The following is a 17,686-nucleotide window of genomic DNA, read 5'->3' as shown; positions in this document are numbered from 1 at the left end:
CCAGACGAGCAGCCATGCTTCTTGGAAATGGAACAGCTCATCACGCACAAGAAATCCCTGAGTGTGGCTTGTGCTAAGCAGGACTCAGCTGTGTCCAGGCGCTGGCTGTCACTGCTGTCAGTAGCCAGCCCAGGGCACTGTTGTCACAACTCCTCAAACTGCAGGTGGAGACCATGGCTACTTCCTCTGCTGAAGCTTGTATCTTGACTCTCTCTTTAGCCCCTTTAGTCTACCTTTTAGCTTTAACCCCACCGCTGTGGTGCCGTGACCCTGGGATCACTGGCTTCCCGAGCTTGGCTGCATCAGCCAGCTCTTCCTCCCTATTCCCACCCAGGACACTCTCCCAAGCCTGGGAGTCCTACAGTTTCCATCCAAATCCTTCTTCCACACACAGAGAAGTGCAAAAACCGAATCTAAGAGCTTCTTCCTTTAAGCTATTCTACTATTCTTGAGTCATGGTGGTTGGCATTTTAAGAGCACCACATAAAAAGAGATTTCACAAAATACTCTTAAGAAAATAATTGCACATAGTCCTTTGTTTCTCCACTGCTTTAATCCTTTTCTCAGATAGGGCCACCATAATTAAATGCAATATTTTGGATGTCAAACTAAAATTCACAGCTTTGATAAATATTAGGCGATTAAGCTATTTATAAAATCTATAATTTGAAAATCTGGCATTTCATGTGCTATGATTATTTCTTTTCTGTGAAGACTAAGTGCTTAGCCACGTGGAAGGGAAATTAATAGGGTTGTTCACTTGTGAGTCTCAACCATTTCCACATTTCAGATGAGTCGAGACCCAGCCTCCTGTGAAAGAGCAGAGAGGGTGAGGGAGAAAAGGAAAGAAGGAAAAAGCCCTCCGAGCGGCGATGAGATCATGCTTTTGAACGGGTCTCTCCCCCTCTGCGTCAGCTCCAGCCAGTGGGAGCTGGCAGGGAGCCCTGCGCTAACACCCGGACAGCGCAGGGAAGGGGCGTCCTACCAGGAGATCCACCATGTTGGGCTTGTTGTTCCTCAGCGTCTTCACGGCGTGGAACACGTCCACGCTCCTCTGGTGCCGCAGCATCTCGCACACGATGCTGATGGCGCAGAACGTGCCACTGCGGCCTCCTCCGTTCCTGGCAGAAGAGAAATCAGACGGTCAGACCCGTGACTCGCACATGCTCTGTGGAAACCCTAGTGCACCAGCGATGACGAAGGCCCCTGAGGCCGGGTGGACCTCTCACTTGGGCCACTCCTTCTAATCAAAGCAACCGGAGCAGGTCAGCGGCCGTGTCTGGTCCGCGGGTCACCCGGCTGGAGATCCCTTCCCAGCTCCGCCTCGGCCCTCCACTCTGTCATTCGATGCAGACCCTCAGTGATGTTTACAGACAGGCCCACGGCAGAGAGTTCTCTGCGGACACACACCTCGTCTGGGGTCCGCTGGGAATACCAGGGTGATGAGTGTGAGTCATGTTCAAAGGCAGACGTGGCCTTTAAAAAAATTCTATTAGTATTTCATTATTCTCCTCTGAAACATAAAGGTTCTTTTTAAAATAAACTTTATATCAAAAACCAGCCTGAGCAAGAGCAAGACCCCGTCTCTACTATAAATAGAAAGAAATTAATTGGCCAACTGATATATATATAAAAAAAAATTAGCCGGGCATGGTGGCACATGCCTGTAGTCCCAGCTACTCGGGAGGCTGAGGCAGAAGGATCGCTGGAGCCCAGGAGTTTGAGGTTGCTGTGAGCTAGGCTGACGCCACGGCACTCACTCTAGCCTAGACAACAAAGCGAGACTCTGTCTCAAAAAAAAAAAAATAAAAAAAATAAAATAAAATAAAATAAACTTTTTATTTTGAACTCAGTTTGGATGTGCAGCAATGTTGCAAAAACAGCATCGAGAGTTCCCTTGTATACCCAACCTCCCTGATGTGAACGTCTCACGTAACCCCAGCACACTATGAGAACCTGGGAAGTAATGCTTCGACGATACTACTGTCTACACCATCAACCTTACTCAGATCTCAGCAGGTTCTCCACCAACGTGCTTTCTCTGGCCCAGGGTCCGATCGAGGACCTCTCCGACATTTAGCTGTCCCATCACCTTGGTCTCCCCCAGCCTGCAGCAGTTCCCCGGTCATGCTGGTCAGCATCTTAGGGAACGTAAAACACAGGTGGCGGGATGCAGAGGCAGAGCAGCTGTGGTCCTCAGCTACAATTTGAGAAGTCGCTATGAAGTACAGAAATAGACTGGCCCTCCATTTGGGATTGTCTGATGTTTTCCCATGGTTGGAAATGAGGTCATACATTTTGGCAAGAAAGCCTCAGATGGGGTTCATGGTGTCGATGTGTCTTATCCTGGTAACATCAGCCTTTCTCACTTGTTAAGACAGGGTCTGCCAGGTTTTCACTGTAGAGTATTATCATTCTCTTTGTATTAACAGGTAATAAATATCTTGGGAGAAGATACTTTGGGACTTTGTGAATATCTTGTTTCTTCTCAAAGTTTTGCCCACTGACATTGCATCTGTTGGTGTATCTTGTCTGCAACAATTAATTATCCCTGTGGTGTTTGCCTAGTGGTGGCTTTCTATTTCCCGCTCTCCTTCAACGCTGCATCATAAGAAAGAGCTGTCTCTTCCTCCCATTAAACGATTTATTTGCTTATTTATTTTAACTTATTATTTATTTATATCAGTGTAAACTTATACATATATATTTTATTCTGTGAGTTAAAATCCAAAGGTATCAATATTTATCTTGTTCAAATTGTTTCAGCTTTGGCCATTAGGATTTCCATCATGTTGGCTCCTGTGTTCTTTTTTGACAAGCCTCTATCCTTTTTTGAGTATTTTCTTACTTTCTGGAACCACATGGTCTTTCAGGCTCATCCTGTATTTTCCACGAACCAGGCTCTGCAATCACCCTTTTCTCCAAGGAGGCCTTTTTATTTATTTTTTAAAAGTAAACACAGTATCACTATCACACCTAAAATAAATACACATTACTGTTTTAATATAATCAAATTTCTAGTCGGTGTTCCAATCCCAGATTATTTCTCACAGTTGTTTTTTATTAAAAATCCACACATAAGCAAAGTCCACACGTTGCATTTGGTTGGTACATCTCGTGAATTTATTTTAATCTCTAGGTTGTTCTTTGCTCTGTCTTTTCTTGTGGGAATTTATTTGTTGAAGAAACAGGGCCATTTGTCTTGCAGAGAGTCCCACAGTCTAGATTTTTCTCATTCATTGCAACTCTGTGAGAGCATTTAACATATTGCTCTCTAACCCTGTATTTCCTGTGCATTGGCAGTTAGATTCAGTGCTTGATATGACTTCAGGATTTATTTACTTATTTAGACAAGGATGTCTTATATGCGTACTTTCACTAGGAACGTGCACGATATCTGGTTGTTCCTTGTTTTGTGATTTTCATATTGATCATTGTGTTCAGATGCCAGCTAGATTGGTCCATTATACAGTTCCAGACCAGCTTTTTAAATAAAGTATAACATACCTACAATAAAGTCCATGAATGGCAAGGAGATATTTTAATTAGTTTTTACAAATGCATACAGCTTGTGACTGCCATTTGGCTCAACATACAGACTACGGTCAGCCCACCCTGGGGCCTCCCCCGGGCCCCCTCCTTGAAAACACCATCAGTGCCACCAAAGGGCATCTGTTCTTACTTCTCGCTTCATAGGTTTCTTTTGCCTGTTTCTGAACTTTGTATAACAGAATCATATAGCATATATTCTTGTCAGTCTGGCTTATTTCACTCGGTATTATCTGTGTGACAATCACCCATGTTGTTTTATCAGTAGTCTATTCTTTTATACTGCTGAGAAGAATTCTACTGAATGGATACACTACTATATAATTTATTTATCCAGTAGCTGATGAATGTTTGGGCTGCTTCCAGGTTTTAGTTATTATGAGCAAACCTGCTACAAGCATGTCTTTTGGTATAGGATTCATTTCTGGAGCATTACCTAAGAACAGGAGCACTCAGAGAGTAAGTTTATGTTTAGCTTTAGCAGATGCTGCCAAGCACAGTTCCTGGCTGTATGAAAGTTACTTCCTACCAACAGTATTAAGAGAGCTCCAGTTACTCCACAGCTTCACTAACACTTGGTATTACCATTTGTTTGTCTGTCTTTAACATTTCAGCCATTTTGGTGAGTATGGCATGGCATCTGATGCTGGTTTCAATATGTATTTTCCTAAAAATGAATGACATTGAGTACCTGTTTTGTGCTTACTGGCCATCTTATTTTTTTTTTAGATAAAGTACCTGTCTAGTTTTTTGCCCATTTAACAAATTGGGTTGTCTTTTTCCTATTGACTTGCAGTAGTTCTTAGACATTTTGGCTGAGTCCTTTGGCTGACAGATGTATTGTAAAACTCTCTTTCTGCTGTCTTGCTTTTCCACTCTTGTTGCTGTCTTTTGATGAACAGAAGGGCTTAATTTGAATGAAATTCAATTTATCAATATTTTCCTTTATGGCTAGTGTTCTGTGTCCTGTTGAACAAATCTACCTTGCAGTCATGAAGATTTTCTCCTACGTTTTCTTCTAGAAGCTTTGTTGTTTCACTTTTCACCTTCTGGTCTATGACCCACCCGGAAAGGACTTCTCTCTATAGTGTATCCAGGCAGCCTTCCCCACTGCCCTTCCAGAGTTGAGATCTTTGTTGTACACTGGGTGGCACTGAGCTGTGGCTCTACTCCTGGACTGTCTCTGCTGCATGTTAGTCTGTTTTCTGTCCTTGCACTAGTGTTACTCCACTTTTCCAACCAGCCTTTTGCCGATGCTTTTAGCAGCTGCTGATGACTAGTGTCTAATCCATTATTTACATAAAGAGTTGCAAAATGGTGATATATTAATTCTATCCATTTCTGGTTTTATTAGCTGGAAGACTTGCATAAAGAATAAAATTCCCTAATTGTGTACCTGTAGCTCTCAAGGAACCATTCAACTAATAGCACCTGCTGGTCTGGGTCTTGGGCAGGATCTCTGCCCACAGCCATTAGGTGGCGCTACACCATGCTGAATCCCGTGCTCTTCCCACGGAGAGGAATATCTCAGTGGTTTCAAAGCATCCTTTCCTGGCCAATACTGGAGGATGCCAATTTAAACTAACTTTGTTTCTTACAGCTAAAGAAAACCCTTAGATTTAGATTTATGAATTTAAACAAACATACACATGCTCACCAGACCGGGGTCTCACACCCACCCTGGTGCCAAGAAAGCAAGAGGCAGCCCCATGGAAACCACGGGAGCTTTGGAGGATGGGAGAATGGCTCCCAAGGAAAAAACAAGTTCACTCACCAGAGAAAGGGGAAGAGATGCTGCACAGGCGGGGGTGGGGGGTGGGGGGAGGTGTTGGGGAGGAACAACAGCTGCCCGTTACTGCTAAAGGACAGACCGCTGCTTTAGATACCACATGGAACAGCGAGGCAACTGTGTAGAGTCACAGCTGTCTCTTGGAAGAGTGCTGTCTATGAGGTGTGGTGATTTGGGGGGGCCTTTGTGTCTTCCCCTGAGGCCTGTCCTGGTGCCTCAACTTCCTCTAGTCACTAGTGACTTAGTCCTGTGGGTTAAAGCATTGGCCCTTATTAGAAAGCTACTAATTCCAGGTGTTAGACGCATTATGTGTCTTGCTCCAGACGCTGGGGGTCTCCAGATGCAGGCAGGGGTATCTCTAAACTATTTTTTACTATTTTAGAAAAACATGGCAGATGTAATACAAACTAACTAAAATGTCCATTTTCTGTGCTGGGAGTGTATCATCTCAGCGTGGTGAACCTCTGGTCCTATTCTGATCAGAGGTTGTATCTGGGCTTAGAGAACAAAAATGGGAATGTGAACTGTTCATTCTTTGTGGCATTTTCTTGGTAGAGATGTTTCCAATGCACTGAGTCCATGGAGGAAGTAAAAAATAGGGAAAGGTTAGGTTAATAAAACACTTTTCAAAAGACAAAGGCTTGGGACTTCTGGTTGAGAACAACTATGAGTAGGTTCCTAAGACTCTTCCCAAAGGAATACCAGATTCCTGCAGGATGAGACACTACCATGTTTTGATTTGGTGAGAAGCAGGGCAGAGTCCTGGGCTTCAGGGAGGCCTTGCGGGCCCTGGGTAGGGGTGGCACTGCACCAGACCAGGGCACTCAGTGCAGTGTACCTGTGTCCTTAGCCAAGTTGGCCACTTTAACTAGGGTTGATCTGTCCAGAATAAAACTTTATGTTGTCTTCAATTTGGGAGAGATTTCACTGTGTGCTTCTAATGACACTCCACTAAAAAGCGACATACGCTTATACTTTAAATTTCCACAAATTCTCTAAACATCTTCCCTAACTGCCATGACTATTTAATTGTCTGTTCCATTAAGCTGACTCCAGCTGGTTGATTAGCTACATATCATTGCCAATGAGAAAATGCAGGTGAAAGTGCTTTGGAAAGCACAGCATTTTCTATTCAGTGGCTCTCAACTTTATTATCTCAACACATCGAAATAATCTAGGAGTTTACAAAAAACACCCATGTCTATGCCCCACTCCCAGAGATTCAGATTTAATTGGTTTGGGTGTGGCCTTTTTTTAAGCTCTCTAAATGACTTTCAATGTACAGGTAGGGCTGGGAGCATGTGTAATGGGAGTTCCACATTCCAGCATTTGCTAGAACTGCTGGCCTAGAGGTTACACTTTGGAGACATTGGCTCTAACCAAATCCTCCTAAATCCTACACATTCTCTGGCAAAAATCTCTCCTAAAAACCACAAAGAAGAAAAAATACAGTTCCCTTAAAACCTCTAACATGATTTCCAATAGAATAGTCAGGCACTCTGATGGTTATACCCAGCTCCATCTGGCTGGGCAAGAGCCCTGATTTGTATTAACAGCATTTGTTGGTTTTCGTGGTGTAACTACTTCCACCATGGATGATCTTAAGTTACCAACAGTTTAACATCCAGGTCAGAAAATTCCTGAAAACTTCACAATGGACTCTCAAGAGCCAGTAGGAGCCCACGATAGCCACCTAGGTGTTTTTTGTTGTTGTTGTTTTTTTTTGGGGGGGGAGGTAGGCGTCCCAATCACAGGGTCAATGAGTATTTTTACAGCAGTGACACACCATCGGAACACCAAGTGTACACATCTTATTTCCTGAAAAGCCACCTAAACCCTGAGTGTACTGATGATCCCTCTACCAGACCTACTTATTTCTTCCCCATTCATAGTGAAACAAAGACAGGGAAAGAGGAGGCAAGGGCTGAGTGTGGGGCCTGGCCACCCTGCGACGGAGACCAGTGTCTGGCAAGCACTCACAGGCAGTGCACGACGGTGCGGCCTTCGCCGCCATTGTATTCCTCCTGCCACTTGTCCACTTGGCGAATGAGCTTCAGGAAGGAGCGCTTGGACACCGGTGTGTCCCTGTACATCGGCCAGCCCAGGAACTGGAACTGCTGCACCATCCGATATCCATCTTGGGGCTACAGAGAATCAGGCGACATTCAGGGTTGGGAAGAAACAGGCATTATTGACTCTATTGCATTGCAGTGGGCTTATGTCACCTGTTTGACCTTCACGTTATTAAAGGAGAGTCCTGCCTACAAACCGCAAAGGTGGCTTCCACTGGCCTGCAGCGTTGCGATTTCTAATCTCGAGCTGCTGTAGAAAAGCAGGTGTTTTAAATGGTAGGCCAGACAAGCAAGAGTGAAGCAGAAAGCTCACCATTTTGCAAAAGCCAAGTGAAAAATAACACTTGAGCATTGGCCACATTGTGTGTTAAGTAGTAAAATGGCTTCAATTACAGGTCAATTAAAGGTAAAGAACAATTTATGATCTGGAGATGTTTGTGAGCCCAGTGTGACAGATGACGCTGTGTTTCCTGTGAGTAGAGTGTGGTTTTGCTTACTGATGTGACTCTTGCTTAGATATCAGTAGTTAATTAATCTTCAGTCATAATTAAATGGAATTGCAGAATTCTAAAACATGTTACTCGGCTTACATTAGAGAAGTGACAACGGCTTTAATTTGGCCATGGCCAAACCACCGTCGCTGACTCTTCCGTGGCCGTCAGCAGCATCTGACCCAGGTGACCACTTTCTTCTCAACTGTGTTCTCCACTGGCTGCTCCTGAGCCCTCACAGCCTGTCCCTCTCGGCCTCGGCCTCCCGGCCGCTAGAACTCCAGCTGATGGGAACGCCGGGCTCAGTCCCGGGCCCTCCCTCTTCCCTGGCCCCCTTTGATTTCGTTCAGTCCCTCTCTGAGTTTCATCTCATATATTCAAAGGCTCACCTGATACCCTAACATTCGCCCCAAAACCAGCATGTCTAAAATGGAGCTCCCGACCCTGTCTCCCTGCATGCCCTCACCCCAGATGATCCTGTCACACAGTGCCGCCACCCTCGTCCTTGGGACACAAAGCGTGCCAGTCGCCCAGCTCCCTGGGGTCCTCCTGGCTCTACCAGCAGAAGTCTCGGGCTCTCTCATTCTCAGTGCACCTCCCTCCTGCTGACGGCCTCCTGACCGATCTCTTGGAGTCTGTTCTCGACTTAGGGGCCAGAGTGCTGCTTTAACAACTGAATTATCAAACTTTTTGACTTACTTGATATTTTTACCTAAGGTTTTTTAAATTTCTTTAGACATTTCTTCTTTATCTATAAATTATTCAGTAGTGTATATTATTTCTTGGTATTTTAAGATTTCCTAGATATTTAATTTTATTGGGTTTCTAACATTATTTTTAGGACAAAGAACAAGTTATTTTTATCTAAATATATTAATATATTTTATGTCTCAGTGTACAGTCTATCTTGGTGAAAGATGCTCTTGTATTCTAAAGAATATATACTCTACTTTTATTAGAGTGTTCTGGAACTATGTAATAGGTTTGTAATTATAAATGTAGATATGTTCCCAAATATAATTAACTGCAATGTCAAATGCATACAGATAAATGCCACTTTTAATAAAGTAAATTTCTGGAAATCAGATTAACTGATCATAGATGGTGTCTGAAGAATATACTAGAAATATTACTCAGTAGCAATAATCTGTTCAATGTATCAAATACATATTTAAATAAAGAAACATGATTTTTTAAAGAAAAAAATGTGAATTATACCATGTGATTCTATCAAAACCCCGTAGTGACCCCTTATTTCTTTCAAAGCAAAAGCCCAAATGCTAGCAGTGGCTGCGAGGCCCCCTGGCTCCACCCTTTTCCTTTCGGGTGAACTACTTACACCACCCTGGACTCTCGCCTCCGTTCTCCACTCACCGTGCTCCTGCCACACCAGCCTCTTGCTGTCCCTGGCGCTCACCAGGCCAGGCCCCCTGCGTAGCACCTCTGCACGGGTTACCCTGCGAGCACGCCTGGCTCCCTCCCTTCCTCACCTCCCCAGCTCTCCACTCCCAGGGCATCTGTACGTAGAAGGGAGCCACGCTTCCTCCCTGTGCATGGCCCCAGCACGTTCTAAAACCCCGCCCCACTCTTCTTCCTATAGCATGTATCACTTTCTAACGTACATTTATTATTATAACTGTTATATATATTTTTCACTGTCATCTGACAATGATTCTTTCCTTGGCCAAAGTTTGGCCCGGCCCCTGCGCCTTCTCCTAGGCCCATCGCCTAGGCACTTCGTCGTGAAATCAGTTTCAGCAACCCCTGCTGGTCAGTCCAGCAACCCTTCCACCTTGACATCTGATCGTCCCAGAGATCCCACCAGGTTCCTCGCACTTCCCACCCCAGGTGGCGTCTGGTCACCTGGCCTGTCTTCAGCAAGAATCCTGTCAGGTGGATTTAGCCAGAGTCCCCACACCCCTGACGTTTCTCTTAGTAATTTTCCGTCCGCTGACCCCACCCCACGCTCCACCGCCGTAAACCCCCACCTGCCGGCACTGCATCTGGAGCTGAGCCCAGACTCTCCTCGCCAGGGCAGGACACTGGCGCGGTGACCCCCAGTCTCGGCACCTGTTGGGACAGCCCTGGGTGAAGTCTGCCTTACTGTGCTTTAACAAGTGTCACCGAAGGATGTTTTCTTTAACACATCTCCCAATAGAAGAGTTGGAAGCTCCACAAGGGCAGGGATCTTTGGTTTTTTGTTCACTGATGTATTCCAAACTCCTAGACCAGTGACTAACATGCAGGGGTACTCCAAATAGTCAATGAGTCAGAAAATCAAGGATGTAGTCCCAGCTACTTGGGAGGCTGAGGCAGGAGGATTGCTTGAGCCCAGGAGTTTGAGGTTGCTGTGAACTAGGCGGATGCCATGGTACTCTAGTACGGGCAACAGAGCAAGACTCTGTCTCAAAAAAAAAAAAAAAAAAAAAAAAAAGGAAAAAGAAAATCAAGGAAACCAGAACAAGCACTCCTGGCCCTGCTCTTACCCTGGCTGCATTGTAAATACGGAAGATCCTGCTGATGATGTCCTCCTCCAAATCAGCAGACACAAACTCCACCTGGATGGGGCCGTGTCTGTGCACTCCGTTCTCGGGCCAGTACTGTGGACACAGCTGAATTCAAAACATACAAATACGAGGTTAATTATAAGGGTAACGAATTTACTCCTACCAGTTTGGATAAGGTCGATGTCGACATTCATTAATTCCTAAGACTTCACTCATTTCCTTCATTTTCTTTTCTTTCTCTCTCTCTTTTTTTCCTTGCAGCAAATAAACTTGGACTTTCTTGTTGTCTGGTTCCTCAACTGCACCTGCCCTCCTTCTAGGACTTTATTTTCTCAGAAAGCATCTTTTACCCACAAAAAAGTTCTGTTTTCCAAGGAGGTCATGCAGATGGCAGTCAACACAGCCCTTTGTGTGACCTCTTTTGTCTGCTGAAAGAAACTCTCCGCAGGCCCTGGGGAGAGGCAGTAGTGCCAATCCAAGAAGGGAGGTACTTAAGGTGGCACACATACCTGTCAATGCCCAGATCTCCGCCCGCTGCTGGCTGGGCTTGCATGGTGACTTATAATCACTATTGGGAATCAGGCTGTTTTGTGACAAGGTGATAACAGTGTTGGGTTGCATTTTCATGTTCTGACCTAAACCCTCCCAGCTCAGATCTAGAAAACCTGGTGTAATAACAACAAATGTTTGCTGCTTTACCTGGAGGTGGCTCTAATTAAAACACGATTTCCTAGAGTCTAAAACTCCAGGTATCAGTGACACTGAGTAGCTAGAACTTTTGCATGAACGTGTTGCAGGACTCAGCGCCACACGAATGGTGCTGAGTGTGGTGGCTTATGATGAGGTGCTTCCATTGCCACCACCCCACAAAATTCCTACACCTGCAGCTAGTCAGGCGGGAAGAACCCCTAAGATCTTTTCTCTTCAAAAACCCTTTTTAAGCCCTGAAACATTTAAAGTTTGCAGTTAAACTTCCTTTGGGACTTTGTATTCCAGTGACTTTTTTTGGAGTAGCACCTAACTTTTATGTTTCTGATGTACCTGAGGGCTTGCAGAGAGGCAGGAGGGGAATGACTTCATCATTTTATAGCCTGTTTCTATTGGACCAAGAGCAGATGAAAAACACATCACCCATTTTGAATAGAATGATGTACTGCAAAACCAGAATGCACTGGTTAAGTTTTTTTTTTTTTTTGATGACTTTTATTTTACAAAGGATCTAAAATCTCATTGTCAAAGATTGCAAAGGTTGATGTGTATCCAAGATTGCAAGATCGTTTTCAGTTAACAGTGGGCCGAATGCAACAGTAACCTCTCTCTCTGTACTGCAAAAAAGTTAAGGGTTAGGACTTTATGATTAAGAATGAAAGTAGGACAACTAAGGATATGTTAGCTCAGCCAACATTTACAAAATGTATTTTATAAATTGCATTCATTTATTTTTAAATAATGCTTCCATGAAATGTTTCCTTCCTCACCAGCACTTCCTGGTGGCAAGTTATAAAACTGCCTTGTCAAATAATGACATGCTGATGTTTATTTTATTTTATTTTTTGATACCCAAGGGTACCTACTGTTAACATTCATAGGCATTATGACGGGAAGTGGAGATGGTAATAAAAGCCGTAACATGCACATTTGAACCATTCTGCCCACTTTTCTGCAGACTGAGCTAGCATGGCTTTCCGCTTGCTCTCTCCGCTGAAGCTCCTGATTAGAAGCTTGTTATTTACACCAAAGAAATATGAACGGTGTGCCTGGTGCTTGCCTCTTGGCACATTGCATTCTATACTCTGCCCAAGCAAACGGTGTAGAAAATGGCTTAAATGGTGCATAACACGTCCGTGAACCGGACCTATAAATACTTAAAATAGCTGAGTGCTATTCTTGTACAATTGCACAGCCTTTATGTTCAAATGCACAGTTTAGTGTTCGCTAAAAGACTGAATCCCAGGAGCCTCTTTTCTCTCACTCTGAAAATCAGCTCTGTCCGCTGAATAGAAGTGGAGTCTTTTTGTTCCCTACCACACTCAGCCAAGGCTTGGTTGGAGTCCAGAGAGTTTGGGTTTAGAATGCAGCTTTAGAATTCAAATGCAGTTGTTCAAAAAGAACTCACTAGAATCAGTGACATCTCTTGTTCACTAATATGAACAAAAATGGTCTATCACCGCATTTCAAGATTCATATTAGGAAAAATACACAATGATTCTAAATAGGGAACAAGTCCCTTATCCTGGAACTGTCTGTGACTAAAGAATCTTGAATTAGTGAAATTTCACCCCTGGCACTGGAAGTTAGAAAATTGGGATCCTTGGTTCTATTTTGAGCTGCGTCTTTGAAGCTCCCCAAGCCACGGCGTCTGCTTGTCTTTATAAATGGCTGCAGTCTAACCTTCTGCGAGCGTCAACGGGGAAGAGCTCTAAAATATTTAAGCTTTTCAAGCCAAAGGACTGGATGAGAACAAAGATTATCATTATCATTTCATTAACTAGCTTTCAGGCGAGAGCTTTGAAAATATAATGCAGTGCCTCGAACATAATTAAAACCTTATAGAACTGAATTAAATGCCCATGCCATTTATGGCAGATTGATGGCAACAAAACAGAACAGAGTTTAGGAAGGAAAATCCTGTCCAATTTGGATGCTGAAATACTTCAGGTTTTTTTTTTTGTTTTTTTTTTAAAGAATTTGTCTCTACTACATAGGAAATTATTTCATTTCCAGAACAAGTTTATTCTTAAAACATGCTAAGTTCAGACTTTCTGTAATGTGCACTGCCATGGTGGTTAAGTCTGTGACTGGTATAGCTGTCCCCCAATGCCCTGGAGGGCCACTGTGCTGACGCTGCCTGACAACTCCTTTTAAGAAAATGCTTCTACCCTCATTACTGATACCGAGTTCATCACTGTCCAGTTCTTCTCTTTCTGTGTTTAAGAGGAGCTTCGCAAAAGCCCCATTTATCGTTCTGAGCTTCTCTTATCTCTAAGTCTCAGTTTCATTTCTTTTCAATATCTATACCCAAGAGTTGGCAAGACTAATTGCTGTTCCTCAGAACTGCTTGCCTGTGTCCCCTCTCACCCACCAGATGACAATCTCTCCCTGCAGGCTCCAGATGAGCCGTGTCGGGGACACACAGCAGCTCCAGGGTGGTGGAGGCTGCATCGTGCTGACACCCCTTCTCCATTGTCTGCTTGGCTCACTCTGCTTTCAGCTCTGCCCTGTCAGGAACCTGCTGAGCTCTGATTCTGTCTATGAGCTTGGAAACCTCCAGTGGGTGTCTCCATCTTTTGGGAACACCTCAACTTCTGACAGGGCTGTCTGGCCCTGTCACTACCTCTACTATCTATGATCCAGCCTGTTTGGTTTCAACTGAGTTTCTGTTCCAATGCCTAATTCACCTGATTTCTAATATTGTTGTTTAGCATCTCCAGTTCTCAATTTTCTACTGGCGTTTGAGATCTGGCACCGAGGCCTGTACTTCCCAGGTGCAAACAAACTCGACCCAGCTCTGACTGCAAGAATTTTCGGTTCTCACCTGGGCGGGATCCACATCATTTAGCATAACGACAGATGTGCAGTGATAATCCAGGACCAGTCTCCAGAAGTCCTTGACTGTGTTTGGCAAAGGATGCTGGGTGACTATAAAAGCTGAAGGCTGTTTATAGCTCTGCAAACACAAACAAGAAAGATCCAAATATACCTGGCAGATTGTGAAGGAAGGAAGTTATTTTGTGCACAAGGAAACTTGTGGCACAAAAAACTGAACATATTTAAGTTGTTGAATTCTATCACTATCAACACTAAAACAGAGTAAATATAAATTTATCTGCAGAATAACAATGATAAAATAGTCTCACTTTGATACTAAGAAAACTTAATAAGTACCTTAACCAATTTTCTTTTATATTTTTGGTAGAAAGGCAATATCAAATCTATACATAATTATTTTAAGGCAGAAAATTTAACTTTTTAAAAATTATACATAATTAAAATAGTTCTGTTTTTTGTAAAGTGGGTTTGCTTGTCATTTGTACATGTGACGGTATTATTTATGCCTGCCATAAAGCATACACATGCTTTTGACAGCTCTGGAGAGGTCTGAACAAGTTTCAGTATCTTTTATGATATCATGCCAATAGAGCTGACATTTCTGTATTAGCAGTGAAAATACCCATTCATGTTTCCCATCACTTGAAGAGCAAGAAGTAAACAAACTGATAGTAAGTAATGAGTTGTATCTTTCCCCACGTCCATTACAGCCTAAAGCAGGAGGAAAGGGAACTATAAAAATGCTACAAACCACATTAACCCATTTCCCCGCCACGGTGACTTAATGGCTGTCTCTCGCTCCGGCCAGTAGGTTGAAAGCCTAAACGCTCAGAGAGGAGCCGCACCGTGTTCACCATCAACACTTCCGACTGCTCGTCTGAGAGACGGAGAATGGCAGCCCTGACACAAAAGCACATGTGGAATCTGAAATCTATTTCTTGTTGAAAAAACAGATTGCATCGTAAAAAACACAGGGGCGGATGCGCAGAACGAGAAGGCCCGCGGCGCGCTCCCCTGGAGAAAGGCTTCCCATCTCCTCCGCGGGGAAGGGCAGGGCTTACGTCCATCAGGGCAGCGTTGATGTAGTTGCTGCTCTCCCCGTCGATGGTGATGAGGAAGGGCAGGCAGCGGTCTGGGGGCAGGATGTCCATGCACCGGTTTTTCTCATGGTTCCTGGGTAGCAGCGCGATGCTGCAGTCTTCCACGCGTAGCGTCGGCGTCACCATGTTTAGGGTCTACACGACAAAAGGAAGGCACGTGGAGAAGAGAACTGCTTGACAGTAAATTCCTGCAGCTGACTGCAAGATGGCCCCTCTCCCAACCTCCCCCTCCCCCTCCCCCCACAGCTGGATTTTTGTTTCTCTTTTCTCTCCTTAGATTCTGTCCACAGACAGTGCCTATCAGACTTCGGGGCCAGAGGCAGGGGCAGAGGGCCACTGTGGATCCCAAAGATTAAGAGCCATCAGGTCCCACTAGCTGGACACCTGGGGACGTGGGAGGTGAGAGGTTGGGGAAGGGTTTGGCCCAGAGTCAGATACCTTTAGATAAAACACGAATGTGAGGAATGCAATGAAAACTTTGGCCCAGAAAGTTTTCTTAATACACATTTCTGTGGACTGACTCCACCCATGGTTCCCCTGTGGACAAGAAACCATAGTGCTTGGAGCACATGGTGTCTGCTTTCAAAGGGGAGGGGTGGTGGGAATGGCTTTGTTAGACTATTCCTCAACCAGGTAATTTTGCCCCCAAGGGACATTTGGCAATGTCTGTGCAGGTCTGGTGTGGTGGTGGCGCTATAGACATCTGTGGGTGGAGCCCACGAATGTTGCTAGGCATCCTACAGGACAGCCCCGCTACAAGGAATTATCCAGCCAAAAATATTCCAAGTGAGGAATCCTTGTTTATGGCTAAACCACGTCCAATCTCGGAAGCTAAGCAGGGTCGGGCCTGGTGTGTACTTGGATGGGAGGAATCCTCTGTTGGTTCAAGCAGTAACTACTGAGATACTTCTTAAGGAGCGAAGTTACAGTCAACTGTCTCTCCCTTGAGCATAACTTACCCGGAATTCCTCTTTAATCTGGCTTGAATTTGTTTGCGGATCCAGTTTGTTCATGTCATAATACAAAGACCTAACTTGGGAGGCAGGGACAGAGGTGTCACCACAAAGGCAGGCTTCTAGGATAGCGTCGTGGATGAACACATACTGCTCCTGGAGAATCAGATGGAACTGTTAGTAGCAGAGAAATCAAGGCAATTGTAGAGAACTAGAGAAGGAGGAAGGGCAGTGTCAGTTTGAGCACCATGTCAACAAGATACACTCTCCACAGAGAGAGACAGGTGCAAGGACTTGAGTGCTAGGAGACTGATGCCCATTGCAGAATATCACACAGCCTGACTAGAACCGCCCAGACCCCAGCGCGAAGCACAGCAAGCACTGTGACACTGCAACTGTGGCTAAAAACCTCTGCAATGCCCATCCCCCTAATCTGGCCCCAATATTCAGATGGGGAATGAGCAGAACTTTATCTACCTATAATGAATAACAGGATCTGCTGATCAAAACAATAGTGCAAAGAAGGTCTGGGGAAATCTGACATCACCAGGAAGACAAAGAGTTCTGAATACTTAAAACTTAGTTCAAAACATTAATTAATGTGATAATTATGAAAACTCTTATACACAACACAGAAGAGCTCTTGTACATACATATAGTAAGTCCACAGTTTAAAAAAATGGAGCCTCCAATTCTGATTTGGCATAGACTTTCCCTATAGTTAATTAGTAGCATTTTACCATATTTATTATTGATCTTTAATTATATGAGATGTTTAAAAGGTCTCTTATTACTGTTAATTTAATCTCTATAAATAACTAGGACTCTTAATTCCCCAAATTGTCCCACTCCTCCTAGACAACAAGTCAAAAAAGAAGATTGAGTGAGAAAATGCATGTGGCAACAATGGATCAAGCATAAAGTACATTAAAAATATATTATTATTATCTTTAAAACACAGTATCCCCTTTCTAAGGAAAAGAGACCATGAAAGCAGCATTTACAGTTTCTGTTATTTTTATGTGAGCTAAAAAAATGGGAGATTAGGTTTTGCAGAGGCTTTTGCAAACTTCCACGCACAACCTGAACATAAGGGGTTCTCATTGCTCTGCGTTCTACCTCATGAATCATTTTCCAGGGGTGGGTGTAACGCCTACTTATGACAATCACTATTAGTGAAAATATGAAGGCACTAAGAGCAAGATGAAATACTTTTTCTTAAAAAGTTAAATTCCTGATACACCTTGAATTTCAATTTGTGGAATTACCAGTTAGCATGAAGTACTTCTACAAAATGGGCAAATTCCCAAGATGCCAAGTCACTGGGCAGAAAGTTCAGGGATGGGAGCCTACTGTTTCTCCCAGCACCCTGGACAAGGACAGAAGAGGTAATCCTAAAGCCGCCTGGCAAATGCCTAGCCGTTCTCAAGGGTGGTCTTGCTCTGGTTACCAGCTAGTTTAAACAACAATAAAAAGGAACGACACTGAAACCCTGACTACTTAATATAGAGACTTCTTGGTCCCTTAAAACAGAAAAACGTTCAAATTTAGGCTCTTGGCTATATATTCTGTTACCTGGAAAGCTCTTGGCTATTTGTTTATGAAAGGGCAAGCAAAAAGGAAGGAAGGAGGAATGGAAGGAAAAGATGGAGAAGGGAGGAGGGGGAAGAAGAGGA

At 44.0% G+C, this 17,686-nt stretch overlaps 1 protein-coding gene across 6 annotated transcripts in view; it reads right to left on the bottom strand.

Annotated features, from left to right (window-relative positions):
- PTPRM (protein tyrosine phosphatase receptor type M) overlaps positions 1-17,686 on the bottom strand; it is a 790,604-nt gene that overhangs the window by 9,187 nt on the left and 763,731 nt on the right. For all 6 annotated transcript variants that reach the window (XM_012745929.2, XM_012745922.2, XM_012745925.2 and 3 more), the window contains 6 exons: positions 16,017-16,166; positions 15,019-15,192; positions 13,944-14,075; positions 10,388-10,513; positions 7,319-7,482; positions 986-1,121 (listed from right to left, as the gene is read on the bottom strand). In XM_012745929.2, coding sequence (XP_012601383.1) covers positions 986-1,121; positions 7,319-7,482; positions 10,388-10,513; positions 13,944-14,075; positions 15,019-15,192; positions 16,017-16,166 — 882 coding nt within the window. The remainder of the gene's footprint in view (positions 1-985; positions 1,122-7,318; positions 7,483-10,387; positions 10,514-13,943; positions 14,076-15,018; positions 15,193-16,016; positions 16,167-17,686) is intronic.

Source organism: Microcebus murinus, chromosome 17 (assembly GCF_040939455.1).
Source record: "Microcebus murinus isolate Inina chromosome 17, M.murinus_Inina_mat1.0, whole genome shotgun sequence".
Classification (NCBI taxonomy): domain Eukaryota; kingdom Metazoa; phylum Chordata; class Mammalia; order Primates; family Cheirogaleidae; genus Microcebus; species Microcebus murinus.
This window is presented reverse-complemented; position numbering and strand designations above follow the sequence as displayed.